We start from the raw sequence: 12,368 nt of genomic DNA on the forward strand, positions 1-12,368 counted from the left end.
GTCAGATGGGCTGGAAAGCAGGGTCAAGTGGCATAAAATATGGCAAATTATGATCAAAGAGTCACTTGTGCTTGGCTTTTTAGAAGAGGCTGTGAGAATGGCAAAAACTTAAGAGGCTTTAGAGTCTATTTTAGTGAAGCCATCTTTCATTTTTTTCTCACAGGATCCTGCCTAATGAATTTATAATTGTGTAAGGAGGGAAGCATTCAAGCTACATATCCATCTCTCTATTTTAGGAATTCCTTGCTTGTGTCCCCAGAGTAGGACAGCCACATATGGAACCTACCAGATCTCACATGCCACTTGGACAGTCGTCCATGAAAACATTCTTTAGCAAAAAAAGCATTGTTAGCAATAGCAGAATCTTGTATAAACAAAGATGTGTGTTAGGGTGATCTCAAAGCTCAGTTTGCCTAGTTCCTTTAGGAATCTGGTGCTTAAACTGGGAATGTGAATTTATTATTTTTTATGTATGTATGCCTGTATAAGTAAGTACGTGTATCTGTTACTTGTATATAAGTACTTGCTGCTTTGTACAATTCTGTCTCTTTCTCTTTCTACTTTTCAAAAAAAGAAACCCTAGACAAATGGACTGACGGACTGCCTAGAGACAGACAGGGATTTTTTTGATATTTTAATATTTTTATGAGCATAGATTCAGAAATTAACATTAAAGATATATATATACATATATGTATATATATGTGTGTGTGTGTATGTGTATATGTGTGTCTTGTATCCATTTTTTAATTGAATTTATTGGGGTAGATTTCTGGGTTTTTTAGGGTCTCATACAAGTAGACTTTTCTACTTGACAACCCATCTCCTCCTTAGGTAAAAGGTGAAGTACAGTGATTAGATGTGTGTTTCATTTCTCATATTCACAGTACTGACTGTGATCCCAGACTAGTCCCTTTATGTCTTAGTGCTTCAGTTATTTCATCTGTAAAATAGGGATAATAATGATACATACTTTAGAGTTGTGAGAAGTAAGTGAATAAATAAATATACAACACATAGAATAGTGCTTAGCAGATAATAAATACTACAAAGGGATAACTGTTATTACTGTTGTTGTTTTAAACTTCCCTAATCCCTGATCAAGATCTTATTCAGCACATAATAATTTATTCAGTCCCTTTTCATTCAGAATAATGTATCTTTTTGTCCTCCCTGGTATCACATGCATTTTAATAAGGGGCACTGTGAAGTTACAGCTAACTCAGATGAATTACCCTAATGGGGAGAATTTTTAGTATTTTACAGGATGGTGGGGAAAGTCATTTGGGACACATTGTGCCAAGAGGTTGAAGAATTAGGGAAATCACATGTTTAGGGATTACCTAGAATGATAAAGACTTCATTTCTAGCCCCAAATTTCTTAAGTCTTAAAGCACAAGGAATGAGCCCCAATGTAAACTATGGACTTAAGTTCATAATGCATCAATATTGGCTCATGAATCATAAAACATGTACCATAATAATGCAAGATAGGGAAAGCTGGGGAGGGGAGAGGGGACTGAGAGGGTATGTGGGAACTTTATATTTTCTGTCTAATTTTTCTGTAAGCCTAAAACTTATTTTACATTGTGTTTGTATATCTATGGCTCTGTGTGTATGCATGAAAAAGGAAAGAGTTATATCTATGGCAAATAACCTCTATGTTCCATGGTATATTGTGTGATGAAAAACAGTTGTAAGTTGATACATATTATATGTGTCTTTCAGTTAAAACAAACAAAAACAAAGAACTACATATTTTGTATATATGGAAAAAGGTATGGAAGGACTGTTTGGTATATCCTTTTCTTAAAGTATATATTTTTTCTTTTAATATATTTTATTGATTATGCCATTACAGTTGTCCCATTTCTCCCCCTTTATTCCCCTCCACCCTGCATACCCCCTCCCCCACCATTCCCCCCCTTTAGCTCATGTCCATGTGTCACAGTTCTTTAGATTCTATATTTCCCATGCTATTCTTGTCCTCCCTCCTGTCTATTTTCTACCTGCCATCAATGCTACTTATTCTCTGTACCTTCTCCTCCATTCTCCTCCTCCCACTCCCCTGTTGCTAACCCTCCATGTGATCTCTATTTCTATGGTTCTGCTCTTGATCTAGCTGTCCTCTTAGTTTGCTTTTGTTTTAGGTGTGCTTGCTAATAACTGTGAGTTTGCTGTCCTTTCACTGTTCATCTTTTTTGTCTTCTTTTTCTTAGATAACTGCCTTTAACATTTCATATAGTAAGGGCTTGGTGATGATGAACTCCTTGAACTTGACCTTATCTGAGAAGCACTTTATCTGCCCTTCCATTCTAAATGAAAGCTTTGCTGGATAGAGCGATCTTGGATGGTAGGTCCTTGCCTTTCATGACTTGGAATACTTCTTTTCAGTCCCTTCTTGCCTGGAAGGTCTCTTTTGAGAAATCAGCTGACCGTCTGATGGGAAGTCCTTTGTAGGTGACTGTCCCCTTATCTTTTGTTGCTTCTAGGATTCTCTCCTTCATTTTTATCTTGGCTAATGTAATTATGATGTGCCTTGGTGAGTCCAACTTCTTTGGTACTCTCTGAACTTCCTGGATTTCCTGGAAGTCTATTTCCTTTGCCAGATTGAGGAAGTTCTCCTTTATTATTTGTTTAAATAAGTTTTCCACTTGTTGCTCTTGCTCTTCCCCTTCTGGTACCCCTATAATTCTGATGTTGGAACATTTAAAGATGTCCTGGAGGTTCCTAAGCCTCTCCTCATTTTTTTAAATTCTTGTTTCTTCATTCTTTTCTGTTTGATTGTTTCTTTCTTCCTTCTGGTTCACTCCCCTGATTTGAGTCCCAGTTTCCTTTCCATCACTATTGGTTTCCTGTGCATTTCCCTTCATTTCATTTAGTTTAGCCTTCATTTGTTCCTCTAATTTATGACTAAAATCAACCAGTTCTGTGAGCATCCTGATCACCAGTGTTTTGAACTATGCATCTGATAGGTTAGCTATCTCTTGGTCGCTTTGAAGTATTGGCTCTGGGGCTTCGAACTGTTCTTCTTGAGCCATAATGTTTTGGTTTGTTCGCACTAGTTACATTTGAGGGGCGGAGCCTTAGTTGTTCACCAGGGCGGGGCCACCCAGGTCGCTGGGTTGTAACACTGTATGTGGGGGCAGGGTCAGAGAGGGGCAATGGCATTTGTTCTGCTCTCTCTTGGATTTTGGTCCCCTCTACTGCTTCCTGCAAGCAAACCAGGACCCCCTGGTGCCGGCTCCTGGGTGTGTGGGCCTGTGCACCCTCCAGGACCCTGTGGGTCCCGCCAACAAACTCTCTGTGAGCTTGAGAGCTTCTCCCAGCACCTCGACCCTGAAAGTTTTTCCAGTTGGTGCTTTTAGGCTTTAATTCCCATCGTTGGGTCCCTAGCCTGTGCGGTCTGTCTCACTGCTTGCTCCTTCGCCTGGTTTATCTGAGTGTGAATGTGTGACTGTGGTCAGCCAGCTACCTTGTGCCCCCACTGGATCCGCCTGTTGCCACTTCCCGCCTGGGATCTGCCAACTGCCGCCTGTGGGCTGGGGTCAGTTCAGTCGGGTTGCTTTTTCCTGTGGAACCCCAGTCCGCCAGCTGCTGACTCCGCCCCTCTTACTGGTCTGGCTGAGTGGTTCGTTGTTGTCGGACTTCCATACAGTTCAATTTTCTGTGTTTTGGTTGTGTTTTTGTTACTAAAACTTTGTTGTCTTTAAACTTGGATGCGTGAGGAGGTACAATGTTTCCACCTACACCTCCATCTTGGCCAGAAGTCCTTTTCTTAAAGTATATTTTATTGATTATGCTATTATAGTTGTCCTATATTTTCCCCTTTATTCCCTTCTACTCGAACATTCCTTCCCCTTAGTTCATGTCCATGGGTTGTACATATAAGTTCTTTGGCTTCTTCATTTCTTATACTATTTTTAACCTCCCCCTGACTATTTTGTACCTACCATTTATGCTTCTCATTCCCTTTGCTTTTTCCCCCATTCTTCCCTCTACCCCTCCACATTGATAACCCTCTATGTGACCTCCATTTCTGTGATTCTGTTCTACTTGTTTGCTTAGTTCATTTTTGTTTTTGTTTTGTTTTAGGTTCGGTTGCTGATGGTTGTGAGGTTGTTGTCATTTTACTGTTCATAGTTTTGATCTTTTTTTTCTCAGATAAGTCCCTTCAACATTTCATATAATAAGGGCTTGGTGATGATGAATTCCTTTAACATGACCTTATCTGGGAAGCACTTTATTTGCCCTTCCATTCTAAATGATAGCTTTGCTGGATAGAGTAATCTTGGATGTAGGTTCCTGCCTTTCATGACTTGCAATACTTCTTCCCAGCACTTTGCCTATAAGGTTTCTTTTGAGAAATCAGCTGACAGTCTGATGGGAACTCCTTTGTAAGGAACTGTCTCCTCTCTTGATGCTTTTAAGATTCTCTCCTCTTTAATCTTGGGTAATTTAATTATGATGTGTCTTGGTGTTTTCCTCCTTGGATCCAACTTCTTTGGAATTCTATGAGCTTCCTGGACTTCTATGTCTATTTCCTTCACCAGATTGGGAAAGTTTTCCTTCATTATTTTTTCAAATAAGTTTTCAATTTCTTGGTTTTCCTCTTGTCCTCCTAGCACCCCTGTGATTCAGATGTTGGAACATGTAAAGCTGTTCCAGCAGTTCCTAAGCCTCTGTTTATTTTTTGAATTCTTGTTTCTTCATTCTGTTCTGGTCAAATGTTTATTTCTTTCTGTCTTTCCAAAACTTTTATTTGAGTCGTGGTTTCCTTTCCTTCACTGTTGGTTCCCTGTATAATTTTCTTTATTTCACTTTGCATAATCTTCACCTCTTTCTTTATACCACCGGTGCCCCTCATGCTGCCACCTGCGTGCTGGAGCTCAGAGGGAGCGAGTCTGAGTAGGTGAGTCCATGTGTGGTTTCCCAAGAGGAACTGCTTAGGGCTCTAGCAGCCTCCTTTAATGACTCAATCTTCACTGGTTTTCATAGACAAAAGTTGTGGGGACTTATCTTCCTGGCACTAGAACCCTGGGCTGGGGGACCTACTGTGGGTCTGGGACTCCTTGGTTCCACAATATCCTTCCCAATTTTTTATTTATGTCGTTGTGGGGCTAGCCTGTTCTGTATTGGTGCCCCTCCTCCTGGCCTGGCCTAGATGGATGTGGTTTCTTCAATTTCATTATTGTCAGATTTCCACTCATCTTGATTTCTGATGTTCCTGAGTGATGGTTGTTGTTTTTTAGTTGTAATTTTGATGTGGTTGTGCAAAGAGATGAGCCATGTCTGCCTACCTTGCCATCTTGACTGGAAGACCTCACCTTCTTAAAAAAAAAAGCCAGAAAAAGAAAAAGAAGTGTATGATCCTGACTGGTATGGTCAGTTGGTTGGGCATTGTACTAAAAAGCAAAAGGTCGCCAGTTCAGTTTTTGGTGGGGCACATGCCTGGGTTGCAGGGCTGGTTCCCAGGTGGGGGGGCATGCAAGAGGCAAAGGATTGATGTTTCTCTCTCACGTTAATGTTTCTCTCCCTCTTTTTCTCCCTCCCTCCCTCACTCTCTCTATAAATAAATAAATAAAATCTCAAAAAATGTATTAGGAAAATAGAGAAATGGACGGAGCCTTTCTGTGGGAAAGTATTAAGGGCCAAGAACTTTATGTATTTTTTTGGATAAATAACCTCCCTCTTAGTGACATGATTTTCTTATTTATAAAAGGAAAAGTATAATCCCTAGGCCCTAGAAAATCCTTCAAGCTATGAGGATTTTTAATTATTATTTTACGTTAATGTTTGTGAAGGTTTTTTTGGAGATAAATTTTCAATAGAACACCATTTTTCAACCTTTTTCATCTCCTGGAACATATAAACTAACTACTAAAATTCTGCGGCACACCAAAATATATTTTTTGCTAATATGTCAAAAAATAGGTTTAGTTTTGATTCACTCACATCATGTAGCTATTGTCGTGTTGCCTGTTGTCATTTTTTAATTTTATAATCTAAAGGAAAAGAAGTCAGCGCTCCTGACTAAATAGTCAAGTATTGCCTGTTTTAAATTTTTTTGCAGCACACCAGTGTGCCTGCCACAGCACACTGTTTAAAAATCACTGGGATAGAAGGTAGAAGTCGTTCAGAAGGTATCTGTGTGAAGTTGGGGCATTAACTATGGCATCTGTATCTGAAGTCGGAAAAGCCAGCGTTCATGCTGCCTGTGACATACCAAACCCAATAAGCAGAGACAGGGGTCGAATCTTTATGGGCACTTTATTCAGATGGCCGGGGATCTGAGGAGACAGTGGGTTTGTACCCTAACAGACTGGCTTACATTTCCTTCCAAACCAGCCTTTTTATAACAGAGAACAAAGGGTGGTGAGAAATTTTGAAATTCAGGGAAAATTAGATTAAAAACTGCATCATTCTCCCCCTGGGTGGTTAGCTGTCCCCAGGCAGTGGTCTTTAGCTCGGCCCCCGGAAGTTGGCTTTCTTTCCCGGGAGTGGTGAGCGGTACCTGCATTTCCTAAAACAATAGCTTTAACATAGGAAATGGAGAAACCAAAGAACTTATATGTATGACCCATGGATATGAACTAAGGTGGGGGAATGCTGGAGACTGGGGAGGTACAGGGTAGAGGGAGGTAAAGGGGGGAAATGGGACAGCTGTAACAGCATAATCAATAAAATATACTTAAAAATGAAAAAAGTGAGACTGTTCTAGATTAAAAAAAGCAAATAATATGTAGGTCAAAGCAACCATAAAAAGAGATATTTGATGCCATTAGAGAAATTTAAATGAGGATGGTATATTAAATAATGTTTTTTAAAGTGTTAATTAAAATTAACATCCCTGACTAGTGTGGCTCAGTCGGTGGGGCAAAGTGAAAGGTTACCTGTCCGATTCCCAGTCAGGGCATGTGCCTGGTTTGCAGGTTTGGCCCCGGCTGGGTCGTGTTACAGCTGATCAATGTTTCTCTTTCAGTTGATGTTTTGCTCTCTCTCTCTCTCTTCCCCTCTTCTCTTCTCTCTAAAAATAAATAAAACCTTTTAAAAAGTAAAAAAAAATATGCTTTACCTATTAGGCTTATTAACTATTTATCTTAAAATAAAAATATTCTTGAGTCTCCTGTCATACTCAGGAATGTTTTCCAAAATAAGCACTGTACATGGTTCCCCTTAAAATACGTGAGGGGAGAGAGGATAGTAACTCCTCTGAGTAGTCCTTATATAGAAAAATGGGGGAGTGTTTACAATAAAAGCTTGCGTTTAGTTAATGCTTACTTTGTGTCAGACATGGTTCTAAAGGCCTTACATGTATTAATGCAGTTAACCTTTTCAAAAATCCTTCTGAGTTTTAGATGCTTTTAAAATCTCCATTTCACCGATGTAAAAACTGAGGTAACTTTACATGCCTAAAGAGCCAGGTTTTTAACATAGAAAGTTCCAAAGCCTGTGTTCTTAACCTCTAAACTATAGTGTAGCTTTTTAGAGGAAGAGAAATCTTTCTAAGCCCTTATGCAACTCCAGGCCCCATTCAGTTATGTATTTTATATGAATACTCTCTCTTCAAATTGTGGACCCTGAACCCCACTTTTCTATACAGTCTACCACAAGTTTGAAGAGAGGGGGGGGTCAATAGATCTACAAATATTATCAACCTGACCTCCTCAGCACCTCTGTGTGACGAGAAGTGTAAGTAGAACTCTGGGTTACTTGAGGTTTTCCTAAGTAACAGCATTAGTGAAAACATGTGTTTGAATAGTTTCCAGCAGTTGAAATATCCCTCTTACTTCTCACTCATTTGACAATTTCTGAGACCTGTATTTTAAATCAGTCTTTATTTCATTGTTTTGAAAATTTTCTTATCATAAATTGAAGTCACAGATTTCTTTTTTTGTTTGGAGTCTACTTGGGGTTTATAGAACATAACACTTAATAGAAAGAACTCCAGAACCACTGAAAACAACAACAAAAATCTGTCAGCAAATGATGTTAAACCAGATCTGACAAACTGCTGAGTTTGTTCAATCCAATCCTGAGCTTCGTGTTCTGTTTCTTGTCCTCCAGATAAACTAGTACCCCCATCAATTTCCAGCTGTTGTTCCAGAAAAAAAAATGTCAATGAAAAATGTCTTTAGGAAAATTCAGGGCAGCCATTATTCTTGGACCTTATACAGTCATCATGAAATCTCCAGTGACATGGTTGATTCTAGCTGTTTTTAAGAAGGGTATGTCTGATAATGTTGCTGATATTGGGGAAGTCTATCCTGTAAGATTTATTTTGTTTTGACCTTACTTTTCAAAAATAGACTTTGTTAGATCAGTTTTAGATTCACCACAAAACTGAGTACAAAGCACAGAGAGACCTCATTTCCCTTCTGCCCACCAGCTACCAATATCACACACTGGAGTGGTATGTTTGTTACCATTGATGAGTCTACATTGGTGATACATCATTATCACCCAACATCCATACTTTACATTAGGGTTCATTCTTGGTTTTGTACATTCTATGGGTTTGACAAGTGTATAATGACATGTATGCAACATTATAGCATCATACAGGATAGTTTCACTGCCCTAAAAATTCCTCTGTGCTCCACCCAACATATCCCCACCAGTCACTAATCTTTTTATTGTCTCCATAGTTTTGCCTTTCCCAGAATGTCACATATGTGGAATCATACAGTATATAGCATTTTCAGATCGGCTTCTTTCACATAGTAATGTGCATTCAAGGTTACTCAATGATAGCTCATTTCTTTTTAGCATGAATATTCCATTGTCAGGACGTAACCCCACTTATTTACCCATTTACCTGGTGGAGAACACTTGGTTGCTTTCAAGTTTTGGCAGTTATGAATAAAGCTGCTATAAGCACCGTGTGCACATTTTTGTGTGGATTTAGTTTTCAGCTCCTTTGGGTAAATACCAGTGTGTGTGATTGATGTATTTTATGATTAGAGTATGGTTAGTTTTGTAAAAAAGTGCTAAACTGCCTTTCAGACTGACTGTCCCATTCCCACCAGCAATGCATATGAGTTCCTGTTGTTCCACATCCATGGCAACGTTCGGTGTTGTCAGTGTGTTTGGTTTCGGTCATTCTAACAAATGTATGGTGGTATCTCCTTGTTTTAATCTGCAACCCTAATAATGTATAATGATGAACATCTTTTAATATACTTATTTGCCATCTGTGTATCTTTTTGGGTGACATATCTGATCTTTTGCCCATATTTTAATTGGGTTGTTCGTTTTCTTATTGTTGAGTTTTAAGAGTTCTTTGTATGTTTTGGATAGAAGTCCTTTATGAGTTGTATGTTTTGCAAATATTTTCCCCTAATATGTGGTTTGTCTTCTCATTCTTTTGAGAACTTATTTTTTTTACAAAATTCTGATTCTTAGATTCAGATGCCCTTAGGAAATGGGTAAGGGCAGAGCTTTTGATTTTTGCTTCAGGTGTTGGGACAGCGTTCAATGGGTTGTCCCTCTCTAGTTAGTACTTAAAAAGACTGGAAGTACTCTATGACATATGGCCAATCTGACTATTTAACACTTTCATCTACTTAAACTCCAGAAAAAAAAATCACATTGCCCATCTCTCCTCCTGAACCGGACCCTCTAGCTTTAGATTCCTTTGGTGACTTATTTTAGCTTTCAAACTCTTTTTGGTATTCACATTGAACTGCAACATTATATTGTCATGGTGAGAGTGAACCATGGTATCATCTGGCCCTTCCTGGAACTTATGATGAGCTGAGCATCCCAGTTCTTGAAGAACGGTAGCTATATCTGAACTGTTTCCACCAGTTGCAGGTTTGGAGTCTACTGGTTTTGCTTGTTGACATCTTTTACTGTTCAGTGAAAATAGTATGTTCAAAGATGGTTTTCATAAGACCTCCACACAATTATTTGAATTTAGATAAAGACACGAGGAGAATAACATTTTGTCATTTTCCTTCATGACCCACTGGGCTCCCTCTGCTGAGCCGTGTGTGAGCGGTGGAAAGAAACAGCATGAGGACTAGATGTGGCCCAGCTCCGTCTGCACCTCTGTTCCCACTTTCTCCCGGGGCACTAGAAAGAAAGGTTGAGTTTTGTGGAACATTTTCCAACTACTAGTAAATGGATGACAGCCAACTCAAATGGTCTGATGAAGAGAAATGACCCTTCTTTCAATCCCTGGGAACTTAACCCAGACAGACGTCAGGAGTCAAAGAGAATCCTGCCAGGCGTTTAGCTTTACTAACATAGGAGTGAACAAATGGGGAGGGAGAAGCCTGGAGCTAGGAGGGCAGGCGGGAACCATAAGAGGCCCCAGTCTTTCACCACTCCCTGGGTTCTTTTGGCTCTGCATCTGAATATTAGAAGCATTAAAAAATAAACAAAACAAATAGTTCACTGGCCAAGAAGCCTAACTGCAGCTGCTAAAACAAAGAACAGGGTAACGTAGCCTTGAGTCAGCAACTTCTGTCTTTGTCCTGTTGCCCCTAGTTATGTGTATTATCTTACTTAATCTTCATAACAGTCCTGTGATAGAGACATAAAACATCCCCTTTGCAGGTAAGGGAACTGAGGCTTACAAAGTAACTTGCTTAAGATCACACACTATGAAGCATGAGAGCCACATTCCAGTTTGGAACCGTATCAGGTCATTCACAGAACCGAAGGGAAAGTTGAAAAGTGAGTAGAAAACTGTGGGATCCTGGGTAGCAGGGAAGGCGTGTAATAGACTAGTCTGATTTGGTCACCACAGTTGGCATTTGTACGTCTGTTTGCTCAGTGCTGTTGGGCTCTTGATGCCACCATGGAGAACTTACCAACTATTCTTTTGTTTTTGTGTCATTCTCTTACAAGTTGGAGCACCTAGTGGGCAGGCCTTATTTGACGCGTTCAGGCTTCTATTTTGAAGGGTTGAGCCCTGCTTCCCACTGACACGGATGCAATCAGAGACTCTGCCCAAATAGGAAGAGTATTTGGATGCTGAGCAACAGTAATACAAAGGGTGGGTGCCCCCATACAGCCACAGGGTGCAGATGTCCATGGGGCATTCTACTGAGGACTGGTCAAGCTGGGAAGCTGTGTCTTCCCTGTAGCCAGGCTGTTTTTTCCTGAGACCAGAGTCTGCCTAAAAGTCCAACAGAACTCTCAGGCACTACACAAAATACTGTCTACGGGTTTTCACATACGGACCTATGGCTGCTTCTGATTCACTAAAACTGACCACCACAGAGGTGAGTGACCAGCAGATCCAGCCGGCTGTTAGGGTCCTTAGGGTCACCCTAAGGAGGGAGCATGTGGAAATGAGATCTACAGGGAAACCCCCTCTCTAACTCCTGGGTTTAACTTCCCCACTGTGTTGACCCTGACTTTGTGTATGTTCTGGGCAATATTCCATTATAGCTTTACCTGACTAACTGCATGAAACACTTTCTTATAATGGGAAGGAAAAAGAATGAATGTTCATGGTCTTTCTTCAGTAATTTGTTTGCATATCCTTCCTTTTTTTATGCCTTAATATTAGGGACCACATCAGTTTTGTGCCTTCAGCATCTAGCATTGTGCCCAACACACAGTAAGCACTTTAAAAAGTATTTGAACGATTGACTGACTGAATGAATTTTCCTTAGCAATCTTTTTCTGAAGTTGAATTGATTCTTGTGAAATGGTGGAGAACTTGCAGTCATGCATGTTTGAAACATTTTGTAAAATTTTTAGATTAAAAAACAAATCTACTCAAGGTAAAAGCACAGTGACAAGTTCTTTCCTTGTGTTGTTCCAGGTGTTCCAGGATTTGGGGACTGAAGTACTGTCTGGAGCTGCCGAAGGCTATAACATATGCCTTTTTGCCTATGGGCAGACAGGCTCTGGGAAGACATACACCATGCTGGGGACCCCAGTGAGTATTGATATGGGAATGGGATATGTCCCTAAGGCCACGGCAAGCCTGAATCTTGCATTGTCTTTGCCACCGAGAGACAGAATGTGAGTTTCATAGTCAGTCGACTTTAACAAGATTTAATGGGCCCTGTTCTATATTAAGAATAGTTTTGCCCTGGCTGGTGTAGCTCAGTGGATTGAGCACGGGCCTGCGAACCAAAACATCGCGGTTCAATTCCCCGTCAGGGCACATGCCTGGGTTGCAGGCCAGTTCCAAGCAGGGGCCAGTTCCCAGCAGGGGATGCACCAGAAGCAACCATACATTGATATTTCTCTCCTTCTCTCCTTCCCTTCCCTTCTAAAGATAAATGAATAAAATATTTAAGAAAAAGATTAGTTTTTTCAGCACTTTAATGAAGGGTAAACTTTAAATAATTAGCTCTCTTTATTAAACCCTGAAAAATTTAACAACTCCCTTTGATGAAGCA

The 12,368-nt window shown here is 40.1% G+C and overlaps 1 protein-coding gene and 1 non-coding gene across 4 annotated transcripts in view; both read left to right on the forward strand.

The window, feature by feature from the left end:
* STARD9 (StAR related lipid transfer domain containing 9) overlaps positions 1-12,368 on the forward strand; it is a 115,554-nt gene that overhangs the window by 41,716 nt on the left and 61,470 nt on the right. For all 3 annotated transcript variants that reach the window (XM_037161673.2, XM_053665852.1, XM_053665845.1), the window contains one exon: positions 11,783-11,899. In XM_037161673.2, the coding sequence (XP_037017568.2) occupies positions 11,783-11,899 (117 nt within the window). The remainder of the gene's footprint in view (positions 1-11,782; positions 11,900-12,368) is intronic.
* LOC119061332 (small nucleolar RNA SNORD69) lies at positions 7,974-8,049 on the forward strand. Its single transcript, XR_005084761.2, has one exon. It is a non-coding gene; the product is annotated as a small nucleolar RNA SNORD69 (small nucleolar RNA).

This window comes from Artibeus jamaicensis, unplaced genomic scaffold, assembly GCF_021234435.1.
Source record: "Artibeus jamaicensis isolate MK-2021 breed Jamaican fruit bat unplaced genomic scaffold, CSHL_Jam_final contig_1132, whole genome shotgun sequence".
Lineage (NCBI taxonomy): Eukaryota > Metazoa > Chordata > Mammalia > Chiroptera > Phyllostomidae > Artibeus > Artibeus jamaicensis.